The sequence below is a fragment of the Symphalangus syndactylus genome, chromosome 3 (assembly GCF_028878055.3).
Source record: "Symphalangus syndactylus isolate Jambi chromosome 3, NHGRI_mSymSyn1-v2.1_pri, whole genome shotgun sequence".
NCBI classification, from domain to species: domain Eukaryota; kingdom Metazoa; phylum Chordata; class Mammalia; order Primates; family Hylobatidae; genus Symphalangus; species Symphalangus syndactylus.
Window position 1 is genome coordinate 87,523,067 of NC_072425.2, and position 16,684 is coordinate 87,539,750.

The 16,684-nt window shown below is 38.3% G+C and overlaps 1 protein-coding gene across 12 annotated transcripts in view; it reads left to right on the plus strand.

Annotated features, from left to right (window-relative positions):
- The window catches only part of RAPGEF5 (Rap guanine nucleotide exchange factor 5), a 254,427-nt gene that overhangs the window by 195,526 nt on the left and 42,217 nt on the right, over positions 1-16,684 (plus strand). For all 12 annotated transcript variants that reach the window (XR_010120057.1, XR_010120056.1, XR_010120059.1 and 9 more), the window contains 6 exons: positions 1,210-1,354; positions 3,083-3,180; positions 5,811-5,841; positions 6,805-6,883; positions 9,090-9,239; positions 13,476-13,573. Coding sequence is in view for 4 of the 12 variants with exons in the window: in XM_063636307.1 (XP_063492377.1) it covers positions 1,210-1,354; positions 3,083-3,180; positions 5,811-5,841; positions 6,805-6,883; positions 9,090-9,239; positions 13,476-13,573 (601 nt within the window). In the remaining 8 variants the exon portion in view is untranslated. The remainder of the gene's footprint in view (positions 1-1,209; positions 1,355-3,082; positions 3,181-5,810; positions 5,842-6,804; positions 6,884-9,089; positions 9,240-13,475; positions 13,574-16,684) is intronic.

Below are 16,684 nucleotides of genomic sequence, written 5' to 3' on the forward strand. Positions count from 1 at the left end.
TGCAATTCTATATCAGTGTTAAAGAATATATAATCCTGTCCAACAACCTTCAAGTGTTTGATGTCATAGCACTCCCTATTCCTAGTCATCTTTTTAATGTGTCCAAGACACTCAGAACTTATCATTTTGGAGACAACAAGAATAGATTGGTTTAGAATATGCCAAGCTGCTGTTGCATTCCTAGTCATTTAAACACTTTGCCTTTGAGGTTGTTATTTTTATGTAATTTTAACAGCATAGTTTGCATATGGTCATCGTGTATAAATTAGGAAATGCTAATAAGTACAATAAAAATAATTCATGTGCTCTAAAATCTCATTACCTTGAGAAGCCACTGTTAACTATTCAGTATATATCCCTCCAGATGGTGGCGTTAATCATATAAATAAACATTGTTAACAGAAGTAGATCATCCTAACATATTCTTTTCTTACTTGCTTTTCTACTCAACAATACATTGTGCATATTCTCCGTCAGTAAATGTACTGCTGGGCCATCATTTTTCTGGCTGCTGAATAGTCCATTAAATGCATATATAATAACTTAGTCAACTGTTCTCAGTTGCTGAGGCATTTAGGTTATTTCCTTTTTTTATTTTAAATGAAATAATTTTTCATTTTATTTTAAAATGAAAATTAGCGGTCCTTTTTACCTCTGTGTTCACACATGTATCCAATGTTTTCTTCAAGTAAGTTCCTAGGAGTGGGCATTTGAATCATGTTACAAATTGTGTTGCAGAAATCTATACTCATTTGGAACTACTTTAGAAGCACCTGGTTTTACAGAATGTGAATTTCTGAGGACCAGACAGCATCTGGCCTCATTCTGACCTAAAATGTATTGAAATAGTATTCACCTGTATAGTGAGGCTAGCTCTCTTCTTGGAGTCACTGTTGAAATTAATGGGCCACCTAGTATCTCCTTGGGCTGGCATTAACTGCATGTTGCCTATGAAACCATGTCAGCAGCTGTCAGTGAAATGGTCCAACCCTTCACTTCCTGGCTGCCCACTGAGTATACTTCAGTCATTTTCCTCAGTTTACTTTTGCTCTTTTCAGTGCACATCTTTTGTTCTCCCTACGCATATTCTATTCTTCCTGCATGTTTATACGCTTGTATGCCTTCACATATTTTGTAAAAATAAGAGTAAATGGATGTCTTCATATTTTAAAATTTTCAACAATATAATTTTTTCTTAACCATTTGCACCTATTCTGCTAAGAAGTATCAAGGCAAAGAGGAAAACTCAGATGTTCCTCGTAGGAAACGTAAAGTTTTGCATCTCGTTTCCCAGTGGATTGCTCTGTACAAAGACTGGTTACATGAAGATGAACATTCAAAAATGTTTTTAAAGGTAATCCAACATTTCCAGATATTCTTTGATGCCAAATAACTGATTTTATTTTTAGTTATGCATTTTAAAAATCTCATTTGTAGGTAACAGTCATTCAGCTTTCTTGTGATAGTCAAGTTGTGATTCAGAGAATATATAAGTTTATTTTGACTTCTGAAGCTTGATATTCTCTATCTAAAAGTCATGGAAATTTTGATTGCTAATGAAATAATTAAGGAAGGTAAACCAAAACATTCAAAATTTGATATAGCTTAATATGTTGATATTCATTATAAGTTTAAAGTAACCAGTCCTCTATATATAATATTTGCATAAAACATTATTTATCATTTAAAAACTATATTGACAATATATGTTCCATGAAACATTTGTCAGACATGGTATACTTTGAGAATTTTAAGCAATAATTTGTAACAGATATAATCTAGTTTTACATTTAGAGTGAGACAAACTGATTTATTTTTTCTAATTAATAGGCTTCAATATCTTTTCAACACAGATGATTATCTGGAGAGATGATTAATAAGACAGTTGGATTCCTTTGGCCACCAAAATCATATTAAGTCTGCAGGTTAGGACAGACTTAATATGATTAATACAATGGAATTCTAGCAAGGAAGAGTTCTAGTTCAGAGTAAGCAACTCCCTAAATAGACTCAGCCTTTCATGAAGGAAACCACTTTGAATTCAACATTCAGTTGTCATTTAGGCATCCAGTTAAAAACGAGTCTAACCAACTCTTTAAACTCATGTTGTTTTCAAAGCAACTGCTTAATTTAATTCAATTGACTTTTTTCTCCCAAATGATTATGTGGAATTGTGTGTGTGTGTGTGTGTGTGTGTTTGTGGGTGTTGAGACAGGGTCTTGCTCTGCTACCCAGGCTGCAGTGCAGTGATGCAGTCATAGTTCACTGCAACCTCAAACTCTTGAGCTTGAGAGATCCTTGCACCTCAGCCTCCCGACTATCTGGGACTAAAGGCATGCACTACCACACTCAGCTAATTTTTTCTTTTTAGTAGAGATGGAGTCTTGCTTTGTTGCCCAGGCTAGTCTTGTACTCAGCTCAAGCAATCCTCCCAACTCAGCCTCCCAAAGTGTTGGGATTACAGCCTGAGCCACCACACCCAACCTATATTATTACTATTATTTATTTTTTATTTTTTTTGAGACGGAGTCTCTGTCGCTCGGCTCACTGCAAACTCCACCTACCAGGTTCACACCATTCTCCTGCCTCAGCCTCCTGAGTAGCTGGGACTACAGGCGCCCGCCACCGCGCGTGGCTGATTTTTTTTTTATTTTTATTTTTAGTAGACACGGGGTTTCACCCTGTTAGACATGATGGTCTTGATCTTCTGAACTCGTGATCTGCCTGCCTGAACTCATGATCTGCCTGTTGGGATTACAGGCGTGAGCCACCGTGCCCGTCCTATTATTTTTTAAGATATAGAATGGGCTGGAAATCTCTAGTAGCCAGCCAGCCAGGGATCTCTAGAATTCTCTTTCCAGAATTTCCACCTATGGCCCTGAAAGCAGATAAGAGAGCCATGGCAGTGGAGAGAGGAGCTACGAGTTATGATCCCACTCTGGATCTCATTGGCACCTGGTAAAACCCGTACATTGTCCTGAATCCCTCCTTATTTCCTGTGTTAGGATAGCCATGGTATGAGTCTTAATCCCTACAAAATGGGCATTCAACCACTGAGCTGTCATTTGTCTTTTTTCTCCAGACCATATATAGGAATGTACTGGATGATGTTTATGAATATCCAATACTTGAAAAAGAATTGAAAGAATTTCAAAAGATACTTGGAATGCACCGTCGTCAGTAAGTATTTCATTTTCCTAATTATAGTTAATGAAAGAAAACAGCAGCAAATATGATAGAATTTGGAATGCCTTATACATAAAAGTTGATTTTGAACATCGTGACTCAGATTCATCTTGATGCCTTAGCTTTTCTAGTAGTAAATTGTATGTTTTGTTCTTATAACTCAAAATGAAAGAACACGGAATTCAGCTCATTGACTATTGTTTTAACCCTGTTTTATATAGTAAAAATAACCTGGGCCATAACAACCGGGTGCATAAAAACAATTAGTAAATTATTACTTAATTTTAAAAGTCTGTTTAACTTGTCATTTTGGGGCTTGTAACTATCTCTATGGAATAGAGAGGAAAAGTTTTATAAATAGGTCCCAGGGAGTTGTGGAACATTTTATTTTATTTTATTTTTTGAGACATAGTCCCACTCTGCTGCTCAGGCTGGAATGCAGCAGCACAATCTCGGCTCACGGCAACCTCCACCTCCTGGGTTCGAGCGATTTCTGTGCCTCAGCCTCCTAAGTAGCTGGGATTACAGACGTGCACCACCACACCTGGCTACTTTTTGTATTTTTAGTAGAGATGGGATTTAGCTATGTTGGCCAGGCTTGTCTTGAACTCCCAACCTCAGGTGATTCGCCCACCTCAGCCTCCCAAAGTGCTGGGATTACAGATGTGAGTCACCACACCTGGCCTGTGGAGCATTTTAAAAGCTCAATTTTATGGGTTCCCTGAGGTTTCTTTATCAATTTAGAAAGACTTTAAAAAGCCATTTACTCAATGACTCTTGGCATGTCTAAGTGTCCCCTAGGTATCTGTCATTAATCTTTCAGATTGGCAACACCCAACTTTACTATTAGTGATATTACCATTAAGTCCCCTTACTAATTTTGGTAAAAGAAAACACCAAGTCATTCAGTTTTCAGATTTAGCCACAGAGCTCATCTAAAAGGAAAAATTGTTATGCGATTTACAGTGTAGTTTATATTTCGTAAACATAAAGCACATATATTGTCAAGTTGTGAAAAGCTTCTGTTAAGATTTCAACAGTCACAAATTGCACCTCTCAAAGAAGATGTTAATTCAAGCCTTTCAGATTACTAATTTGTGATTTAAAGCTTGACTTAATTTTAGTAAAGGGAGACCTCATTGCAAATTAACCTGAGGTAGCAAACCATGTGTATAGTCCTCAATCATCAAAATCTTACATTGAGAGATTTAAAAGTAGAGTGCAAGTTAGCACTGTACCTTAGAGATGAATTTTGTAAATGTTGATGGTCTTCTTTTATTACAGTCTACATTATGTTATGTTTCCATAGCCTAAGAGTTATATGAAAATAGAAATAATAAATGAAATCAAAAAAAGAAAAAAAGGACAACCTTGTCCTCAAAATAATTCCCCATATGGAAATTGCTCTGTGCTATGAGGCAGACCTGTTACAGCTGGGAAACTTTAATTCATGGTTTAATACATGTAAACACATTTCATCAAATACATTAATGGAAATTTAATACATTCCATTTTAAACACCTACACAAAAATGGTAAATAATAAAGTAAAATAAGAAAATGATATTAAGAAATGATTCTTGGTAGGCACAGTGACTCACACCTGTAATCCCAGCACTTTGGGAGTCAGAGGTGGGAGAATCACTTGTGTCCAAGAGTTTAGGAGTTTAAGACCACCCTGGGCAACATAGTGAGACCCCGCCTCTACAAAAAAGAGAAACTTAGCTGGGCATGGTGGCACGTGCCTGTAGTTCCAGCTACTTGGGAGGCTGAGGCAGGAGGATCACTTGAGCACTGGAGATCAAGGCTGCAGTGAACAATGATCATGGCGCTGCACTCTAGCCTGGGTGAGAGAGTGAGACTCTGTCTCAAAAAAAAAGATTCTTGTCTATTTTTATAAGATTATGAAACAGCTTTAGATTCTAGAGTAAGATTCAAGCCCTAACTGTAAAACTCATGACTTTTTTTCTCTAGCCGCAGTACACAAGTAGAGGAGAAAGTGTTTCTTTCTGAGAGCAAGATCGATACCTTTAATTTATAGTTCACCTAATGATGTATGAAATTGGCCTCAGTACTGGCTCTGTCATAAGTGGAGGTGGCCTTCAGAGGGCACTTGAAGGTGGGCGTCTGCGGAGATGATCAGAGATGGGCAGAGTGTTCCCAGTTCCACCACACAGAGACACATCCTGGAGAAGATGTGCCTTGGCTGAATGACTTAGCTATCTAAATAGCAATCATTTCACCTAAAATCTGTCACTATCACTGTATGAGAAAACTTATTTCTATGGACTAAATATTGCAATTTTTAAAAATCCTCATTTCTGTGGACTGAGTTCCCATGGACTGAGCAGATCCAGTTCCTCCCTCACTTCTGAGCTTCACTTTCTGTGGATAGAAGGCAAAGTACATCTGTTGAATCCATAACTTCTTTACTTCCTGGCTCATTTGAAATTCAGAGCCCATTGTCAAATGTGTTGTACATAGTGAATTAATGAATACTGTGTTTTATTTTTTTTAAAAGAGCAAAATCCTCTGCCTAGTGCTGGCAAATTAGTCTTCCATAACAATAACTGCATTATTCTGGGTTTGGGACAAAGACTGACTTCTTGCCATTTTTCCTTTCAGCACTGTAGATGAATATTCACCACAAAAAAAGGTAAGCAGATGCTTCTATACCTAAAATTAGGTGATCCGGTTTGGAGACCTTGCCTTGCCTCCCTTGGCGTGTTTCGTAATTAAAATGAATACTGCCTCGAGCAGAACACGACAAGGTGGGGCGCCTGGGGCTGCAGCTTTCCTGCGCTTTCCTTTAGTTATCCGTGTGCTGGTGCAGATCTGATTTTAGCTGTGTATCCTTGGCTTTTTGACATTCTGCTGATTTTGTGGTGCGTTTTAGAGTCTTGGGACTCCCTGCTATCCCTGGAGTGATATAAATTTGAATTTTAAAATGTTTATGTCAAAAAACAAAATCCAGGTGGGAGGAATCTTGACTCTAAGAGGAAAGAAGTCTTGTAAAGAAAATATTTGCACTTTTAATACAACCGCAAGAGAAGGTAGCAAGTGGGAATGTGTTCTCAGTCCAATTTGATGAGGGGGAAATATGGACTGAGATGTCAGGCACAAGTTTGGGAGACACAGCTATATCAGGTGGATAATCATAATGAACAGTATGCCTGTGTCCCTTAGGAAAGTCATTGTACTACAGCAGAGGTATTGAAACCATCTCAAAGTTGCTTCCGTGAAAAACGTAATAGCAGAGGATCGGATTGTGATAACTTATACCTTATAGGTTAATGTTGGAATGGGGAAATGATGTTTATCTCAGGAGACTCTATGGATGTTTGTAATAGCCAGATGTGAAAAATCATGTTGCAGGGAATAAATATAGGGGCTTTTGGCCTGCTGCTGGCCTTAGCCCAGGCCCATCAGATTGCTCAGAATCTCCACCACCACTTGCATTAGTTGAGGCGACTCCCAGTTTATTTCTCTAAGATTGGATGGGTGGATTTCATATTTAAAAAAAAATTGGCTAGCTCTTTTGGAACATGTTGTAAACAGCTATGGTTTTCCAAAGGGCAGGAATGCATTCATTCATTGTTCTCTTTCTCCCATCTCACAGAATAAAGCCCTTTTCCACCAATTCAGTCTTAAGGAGAACTGGCTCCAGCATAGAGGAACTGTGACTGAAACGGAGGAAAGTGAGTATGGTTTGAAGCGAGGGTTTGGGGGTAGGTAGCAGTTAGCCACCATTTTTCTCCTACATTGGTGTATCAGCCTGACTAACCTTCATTTCCAGCTGTCACCCCTCAGATAAGCATGTTAGCATCAAATAGCATGGTTTTTCTTTTCTTTCTTTGAGCATTATGATTTTCTTAGATCACATAATACTGTCCCAAGCACCAAGGATACTTATAATTTGGGAAGCAAGGAAAGGAGACAATGCCTGGAGCCTCCTTGCATTCTTGAGAAGAGGTAAAAATGAACAGGAAACTCAGCCTTTTCCTCCTAGTACCATCTCCTCCCTGCCTTCATCAGCCCATTGCCTATGACTAACTGGAAGGATCACCAAAGTCAATGTGCAGATTTGGGCTGAGTCAGTCCATGACTCAGTCCACAAGAAGAAACTCTTATGGAGAGAAGACTGTACAGTAGAAGCTCCTGCAAGGCCAGGCTGTGTGGGCAGTGCTGCCTATCTACTGTGTCCTTAGTCACTGCTTATTTACGTGAAATAAGAAATACTAACAGTGGTTTTCTCCTTTTAGATAAAGGTTGAGTCAAATGCAGAGCTGGAAAACACAGCAAATTAAAATTTTAATGCAATTGTGACTCACAGACTCTCTTTTGACTCATCTTTCTTCATATGCTGAAATTCTGAGTGTGATCATTTAATATTTGCCCAATTTCTGGTAGTTGTAAAAGAAGTCACAAGGATGCTTATTACATTAGATAGTGTTTGCATATAATGCTGCTGATAGATGGTTCTGTTGGCTCATATTAAGTGTCATCCGTACCAAGTGAAAGAGAAAATAAAATTATCTAACTGCCTAATTCATTCGTTGCTGACCTTCCTTGCCCATTTGTCTTAAAGTTTCATCGTATAGTTTTCCAAGCTGAGCTGCAAAGAGGCAAAGTATTTCAAGGCCGCCGGCCTCTTTTTGTTTATCAGTTTATTTAGCAAGATGTAAACTTACCCTGTATATAGTGGTTTATAGACCAGATTTTGCCTTGCTTAAAAATTCCATCTTTCTATGGAAGGAGGAAAGCCTTTTTCTCTCTGACTAGTCTATTGGCAAAATACAAAACAACTATTTGTTACATGCTGTTGTTTTAGTGACGTACCCAACCAAACCAAATATGTCAAGTGTCTCCTGGTGGTGTGTTTACTTTTAGGTTCTATACATATAAACTCATAGTTAGACTTTTTCTTCATTTGTATTTCTATGAAAACATTCCTGGGTTTATTTTTGTGGTGCCATTTAAACTGCATATAAAATTTCTCCAGAAGCTTCACTCTCAATTTTTTTGCAACACCAAAGAGTAGGATATCTAAGTATATTATTATCCTTCTGTCTATTTGGAAGAAGCTAGTGCATTTTATACATTTATAGTAACTGATATAAGAGGCAATGTGTCAGTTACTTCCATTGCTATTAAAACAGCTTCTGCTATTAATATCATAAAGAAAACATTTTTCAGGACCCATTCACCCTGATAGTGATAATGTCCTAGTAATAATTATTAGCACCACAGACAATAAAAAGGAAATTAAAAAGGCTAGAAATGTGACCTCCATTTGGAAACTAAATTCATCACTACCTTGATGGGAGAAATGGAGTCACTCTTAAATGATTGAGAAAGCTGAACTCAAAAACCAAGGCAGATGACAGATTTTTAGATAAGCTTGTGAGAATTCTAATAGCAAAATACGGTGTTCTTGATTGGGCCACTGAGATTGTCCTGAAATGGAGTGTAAAAGAAAAATTTATGAATTAGACACTTTAACATGCAGCTTTGGGAGATCTCAGCAACTGTCAAAGAAGGGATTTAAAAATACAGTCTGTGTACCACAGATTCCATTGTATTATGGTCAGATGGTTTCTACAATGAGTACACACTTGTGTGACTCAGGTCTTTCATTACATAATGAAAAGATTAAATACTACTTGTGCTTGTTGGCTGGCTTTATAACATCTGAGTTTCATGTGTTTGAACCACACATTTATAGACATACACCCTCAGGTGCTCCTGTACATATATAAAAAATCTAACTCTATATGTGTTATAATGAAGAGAATAGCAAGGTGGGTTGATTTAGAAAAGTTGATCAAGGTGCCTTAATTTGGAAAAGTCTATACCTCATGACCACTGTTCTCTGTTTCCAAACAATTCTTTTCACTTGTGCAGTTTTCTGCCACGTGTATGTAACAGAGCACTCCTATGTCAGTGTGAAGGCAAAAGTTTCCAGTATAGCCCAAGAGATCCTAAAAGTCGTGGCAGAAAAGATCCAGTATGCAGAAGAGGATCTGGCTCTGGTGGCCATCACATTCTCTGGGGGTAAGTTGTTTTCTACCCTTGAATATTAATCTTTCACTGATCTCCTTCAAAAGGAGGGAGTTGGCATTTTTGTAGTGTAAAACTGCAGCTCCTCCCTTCTGGGCCCGCAGCTGGATGACCACAGTAACAATAAGAATCTGCCTACCAGAAGTGTTTCCATGACAACAGTTGGGTACTGTGGGATACTGAATTTCCTCCCCAAGAACTGAATAGAGAGGCATGCCAGTGTTTTGAAATACATTATAAAGCTTTTCATATTTTGTACTCTAGATAAGCCTTCTATTTTCTTATTTAAATTAACTTGGGAAATTGCTAAAGAGCGAAATTACTTTGGTGGGGGGAAGGAAAGATGGCCTTGAACCAGTCCTATTGCGGGCTGACAATTTAATAGTTAAAGACTCCCTATTGAAAGACAAACTGTACAATAAGCTGTAAGCTCACACGGCGATATTCCTTTAGGTGGACGTGGGGAGTGAGGCCTGGTTACAGCTTCTCCTTCTGTTGGGCGTTATTTATCCTCAGAGAATGGTTTATTGTCTGTTTTGAATAAGATCACACAGATTACAAGCTGACACTATTGATCTATGCGGCTTGAACAGACCCCTTCATTTTCACTGGAGCCTGTCAGATCTCAATGTTGCTGGCCTCCTTTTTTGGTTTGCAATCTTTATTTAATATCTCCTTAACCCTGAGAAAAAATGCAAAGAAAGTGACTTAGCATCAGTAGTTGAAAACTGTGAGCACTATGTGGGCTAGTTAACCAGAGATGCGGGCAGGGGAGGGGAGCAGATTGACCGCATTCCTGTTTACCCTTTGTTATCATTGTGCAGTTGGGAGATGAATGTCAGAATATACTTGAGGGTAAAGTATCTTATTCCTATGGCTTTGTTGCTCACAGGCAGGTAAAATGGTCCTACAAGCTGGTTGATTACATATGCAAATGAAGCCCTTCTCCCTGGGCCTAATACATAAGAATCCCTCCCCCCTCTCCCAGGGCTCTAATTGTATATCTTAGCAAAACATGATCTAGAAAAAAGAATTTGAGAAACATATGGGCTAAATGAATTTTAATCAGAGAGTGGTTCGATTTTTAATAATATATTTCAAATAGGTATGATAAATGTATGTTACATTTAATTTTCAAGTGACTAAAAATATAAAAGGATTTTAAACAGTATTAAGCTTTATCAATACTGCTTAATTAAGCAATATTAAGCTTAAGCATCCGCCTCTCAAGGTAGTACCACTGCAGAGAGTGATCCTGGGGTCCCCATTCAGACAGAAGGTGCCAGAGAAGGAAGAGCTGAATGAACTCTGCAGCAAAACTGAGACCCGTCTCCTTTGGGAGCTGACTGAGAGTCAACCCAGGGCCTCGTGAGAAGCTGGCAATTAATGAGCAGCTCGTTCACCACCCAGTATCTATTTGGTGGCTGTGAAATACCGTTTTCACACTCTATTAAATTAGATTCATCAGGATGGGCAATAGCGTTGTAATGTATGTAGACCCATTGCTAATCATCACTAGAAATATCAGCATATCTCTTGAATTATCTCACAGATTTGGCAATGTGCCATTATTTTCCATCCTCTGCTTTTTTCTGTAGAGAACCTTTCTGCCTGCATCTTTTTATCCCCCAAACAATAATTTTTTTGTTTGTTTGTTTGTTTGTTTTTTTTGAGACAGAGTCTTGCTCTGTCACCCAGGCTGGAGTGCAGTGGCGTGATCTTGGCTCACTGCAAGCTCCGCCTCCCGGGTTCACGCCATTCTCCTGCCTCAGCCTCTCTGAGTAGCTGGGACTACAGGCGCCCGCCACCACGCCCGGCTAATTTTTTTTGTATTTTTAGTGGAGACGGGGTTTCACCGTGGTCTCGATCTCCTGACCTCGTGATCCGCCCGCCTCGGCCTCCCAAAGTGCTGGGATTACAAGCGTGAGCCACCGCGCCCGGCACAGTAATGTTTTAACGAAGAAAACAAACTCAAGAGCTTAATGCATTCCTTGTTCTAGTTACATAATTTTTAATAAATTATATTTTAGTCCTACTTCAAAAAGAAATGGTGAGTTTTTTCTTTGTTTTTGTCAAAAAAGTTTTAAGATATCAGAGATGTTAGAGGTTTTATGGATTTTTCTAAAAGGAACAATAGTATCATTCTCATAGCTTTAGTAGGTCTTTAGCTGTTTTTTACCCAGGGTAGTTATACGTATGTAGTAACAATAAACTACCCAGTTATTCAGAGGTTAAAATTCTATCAGTTTTAATCTTTCATAGTATAGTGACAAACCTGAAAATAAGGGGAAAAATGTTTCTCAGCAAATGGAAAAATGCTATCAGAAAGTCATGACATTTTATTCTATAAAGTGTGAATGGCTCTCATAAATTCAGATTTAAGATTATACATAGGCACAGAAAGGGCTGCAAGAAATTATAGCTGAACAAAGAAAGAGCAGATGGAACCCAGGAGATGGACCTTCAGAACCCAGCTGTGTGAGACCATCCGCTATACATGTCACCAGCCCAACATTATAGTACTGTGGATCTTTATAATGCTGGGCCATAGAGAATATATTAGATTATTATTTGTGTACTCTGTATTAAACAGAAATGTTCAAAACAACACTTTGCATTTGGGCCAATTATCTAGAAAAGGCATATGGAATATTGCATTTCCCAATCATGCTGCATAACTGAACAGCTACCTTAGGAGAAGTTGATTGTGTCACAGTGAAATAAACTTTAATATGACTTTAGTCTACTGCCATATGCATTTTGTAGTTAGGAGGAGGGCATTTTCTAGGAAGAAAGCTAGTATAAGAGGGCTCCAATTGTGGTAGAAAATGGTCAAAGGATAGCAACAATTTGCAACAAGAGAAATAAGATAGAGGAGGAATATATGAAAAATATTCAACCTACTAGTTAAGAAACACAAAGTAAACAGAGAATCTACTTTTTGTATTAGCAAAATAGTAAACTTACCAAAAGTAATGATCAGACTGGGTGCAGTGGCTCCCGCCTGTAATCCCAGCACTCTGGGAGGCCAAGGCAGGCGGATCACTTGACGTTGGGAGTCTAAGATCAGCCTAGACAACATGGTGAAACTCCATCTGTACTAAAAATACAAAATTAGCCAGGCGTGGTAGCAGGCACCTGTAATCTCAGCTACTCGGGAGGCTGAGGTGGGAGAATCACTTGAACCCAGGAGGCAGAGGTTGCAGTGAGCTGAGATCGCACTAGTGCACTCCAGCCTGGGTGACAGAGTGTAACTCTGTCTCAAAAACAAACAACAAATAAAGTAATGATCAGCGTTGGTCAGTGTGCAAGTTTTATACCTATTTTTTAGGAAAATATATTGTCTTTTTTAAAAAATAAAAATCAAAACAATTTGGTAGTTTGTATCAAAAACTTAAAAAATATTCATTCCCTTTGACCTAGTAATTCTAATACTGGGAGTCTGTCTTAAGAAAATCATTTATAAGCAGACAAAGATTTAAACATAAGGATATTGACTTCAGCAATATATATTATGGCTGCTATAATAATAGATCCCATTTACCAAACCCCAGTTATGTGCCAGGCCCCGTGCCAGTACTTAGCATACATCATGCCATCTAATTTATATGACCAAAAAAATTACCCATTAAATGTTCAACGGTAGAGGAAAGATTAAATGATGGTATAATGAACTATTATATAACCAATTAAGCATGACATATGTAAATAATTTTGGTAAGTGGATAAAGTGCTTATAAGAATATCAGAATATAAAACTATGGAATAATTGCAAATGTATATGTGTATCCGCAATAATTATAAATGCATATGCATAAATCATTGCAAATCAATGCAATTATTTGTGTGTGTATATATACACACGGTTATATAAAAATCAGAACAAAAATAGACCTAAATGTAACCAGTGTTAACATGGTATTGTTATCTTAGATGAGTAAATTTTACTTTTTCTCTTAAACTGTTCTGTGCTCCAAACAATGACTAAATGTTATAGGAAACAACTGCAAGAGGACTCCATTTTCTGGCCACTGAGCAGTGAGAACTGTTTGTGATGCCACTGATGTCATTGTATAGAGTGTGCAGAACTTAATTAATCCACTTTAAGTTCTGTTTACTTTTAAGTATTTTTCTTTGGCAAGTTTCACTTTTTAAGTGTACTGTGTAGGCCTACTGCTGCTACTCTTATATTTCTGATTATTCCTTTTTTTTTTTTTTTTTCAAATAAAGAAAAGCATGAATTTCAGCCGAATGACTTAGTCATCTCCAAATCCCTCGAGGCATCTGGTCGGATATATGTCTACCGGAAAGACCTGGCAGACACTTTGGTAAGGACCTTCAGCCTTGTATTTGAAACAAACAGGCCAGGTGAGGTGGCTCATACCTGTAATCTGAGCACTTTGGGAGGCCAAGGCAGGAAGATGGCTTGAGCTCAGAAGTTTGAGACCAGCTTAGAAGTTCGCGACCCTGTCTCTACAAAAAAATTTAAAAATTAACTGGGCATAGTAGTACACACCTGTTGTCCCTAGGTGTGTGCTGAGGTGGGAGGATCTCTTGAGCTCAGGAGGTCGAGGCTGCAGTGAGTTGTGATCTCATCATTGCACTCCAGCCTGGGTAATAGGGTAGGAGCTTGTCTCAAAAAAAAACAAAAAACAAAAAAACACACATATCACATAAATGTCAGACTCAAAGCATAGGTTTTATGTGTTTATAATGAATGTTTAAAAAAAATTAAATTATTTCTTCCCTTATCCGATGATATAATTCCCAAGTAACAGTACTTTTACAAATCACAAAGGGGTTGAGCAATTCAATTCAATCCAATCCAACTTGAGGAATTCTAAACCCTGCCTAAGTGAAACCCTTTCTAAGCCCCTGAAATAAGGGATTTGAGACAGGTGACTCCCCCCATTGAATTTTAATTTCATTTCTTCTTTTTTGGTGAGTATGTGGAGATGAGGCTGAGAAATGCATCCTAGGTGGATTTAAGGAGAAAGAGATCTTTGTTTCAGTACATTTGGTACACTTTGTTCCATTCCCTTGAAGAAAAGCATGGATGACCTGCCTTCTCTGTGTAGAACGGGGTCATGGTGATGGGGCATCAGCTGCCACTGAAGATAAAGAGTCTGGAGAAATATAGAACCCACACTTTAAGTTACTTTCAGTCCAAAATTTATGAACACCTGTGCCTAAGTGGGTGATTTCATTGCTGCTGTGGTTCCTAAAGACCTCAGTCCTGGGATTGGCTTCTGAATAGCAGGACCAGGCTTCAGATCTGTCATCTAGAAAAAGTGGGCTCTAGCAGATTGCGATTGTGTCTGGAACTCAGAGTCCCCATCTCTTCATGGAGCCATCGCTGGGGCGGGTCTTTCTTGCTGGCTCCTGTTGTGTGTATAATTGAGAAACCTGCATACCACGTAGGTTAACCCAAACTATTGATAATAGTCTTAGGTCCAGATATATGTCTACTGGAAAGACATTTTATGTAATGTCTGCAGGATATTAAGCTATCATAATAATGTTAATCACTTATTACCAGATCTGTATGTGCTGAGTAATTTGCATACAGTATCTCATTTAACACTTCCAGTAACCCCACAAGAGAGGCTGAGTAACCACTGTAGCTTCATACAGCCAAGTAAGGGAGAGTGCTTCGATTTTTAAGTGCAATTATGTGTTTGACTCTGAAGCCCCTGCACATTCCTTTCATTTGTGCATGCCTTACTTGGACTTTTCCTGTGCTGTCCTTCAGCAGGCCACAGGCCTGTGTAATTCTGTCAGTGAAACATAACCAACTGGGTGCTGCACAGCATTTTTGAGTAAATAATGAGATTGATTTTACCGCTCCCCATGAAGGAGGACGATCTGACATGTAGCTACTGTGGGGCTTTTTGCGGTAGAGGAAACCCCCACTCTGAATATCTTCCCTGCCTCCTCTGCCACCCATACGTGGCCTTCTCAGGTAGCTCCCTCCTGTGCATCCCCATGGCTTAATCTACCACTGTCCAGGGCCACCTTCAGAAAAGAAGGCAGGCCTGGGCAATGCCTTGATGGAATAAATAGGTGCTGTGAAATATGTTCCAACAGAAGCCAGACTCCATCCTACCCTCAGAAGCTTCCCCTGCCAACTCTTGACACCACCTAAAACTGTCCTACTGGAATCATAGATTTAGATATTTCATCACCAAAAGATGTCAGTTAAAATCTAACATCGTAAGGGAAGAATAACACATGAAAACACCAGTACCTACTATCGCTTTCACATAGATTAATCTTCTTAGAAAACAGGAATTAGAGCACTGAAGGAATGAGATAGAACAATTTAATGTTCCTTGGCAAGGGCAGTGAATAACCTTGAATAAATAGAGTTATTCAATCTTGAATAACTAGAGTTAATAACTCAAGTTGGGTAAGAGACCCAATTAGGGAGAAAATGGGGACAAAAAGCCAAGTAGAAATATCCTGACACCTCCAAATTATTAAGCAGGTACGTGTGTTACTTCCTCACTCTGGGTCTTTTCTTTGAAAGTCAGCAGTAGAGTCTGTCTGGTAAGACCAATCCCTGAGAAACCTCAGCTTTTCCTCCACCTCAACACCTCTAAATTTGTTAGCTGGTTCATTTGGTCATTGCTTTCCGAGCACCACACTGTGCCCTACACTGGGGATACAGAGACAAAGTGAACCTCGACCTGCTGCTGAGAGGACTGAGTCTGTGGGAAAGCTCTGTGAAGATCTTCAGTCATTAGGTTTTTAAAAAAAATAGGAAACCTTTTCATCAATGCAAAACTTCTAAAATGCAAATAATTTATTTTTCAGTTTAGAAATATGGATTAATATTTGGCACCTGGAATATTCCCTTTATCCTACGATGTCATTTATTTTTGCAAAGTTCCTTCTCTTTGTTTTAAAGTTATTATTCAAATCTAATGCTTCAAATGGGAGAATTTGTATTTTCATTAGAAAACATCAACTATTTTGAAAAGATGCCAAATAATCTTTTTAATAACTTTAGTGGTGAAATAGATTGAAAGTTGTGATGACATCTAATACTTTTATGCCATATCTTAAGGAAATACTGTTACCAGCCTCATAGTGGTTAGGCCCTATTTACATAGGGAAAGCAGTTGATACTTAAAATAATCTACCATGGGATATAAATGAAATAATTTCTATTTTTTATTTCATGTTAAAATTTTTTTCCTTTCTATGGGCATTTTAATAAAATGTGTAAATGTGTGTCTGGGATGAGACTTGCTAAACATATTTCCTGTAAACGCCATGTCTGTCTTTATTGAAGTGCACCATGACATTTCTTTTGTTTGTTTTTATACTAACCCTGCCGGCACATTAATTCTTACCAGAAGCCAAAGTGATTTCGGGGCTTTCGCTTTCATTATGCTGTCTGCCAGGGCAGTGTTTTATAATCAGATTTGTGCATG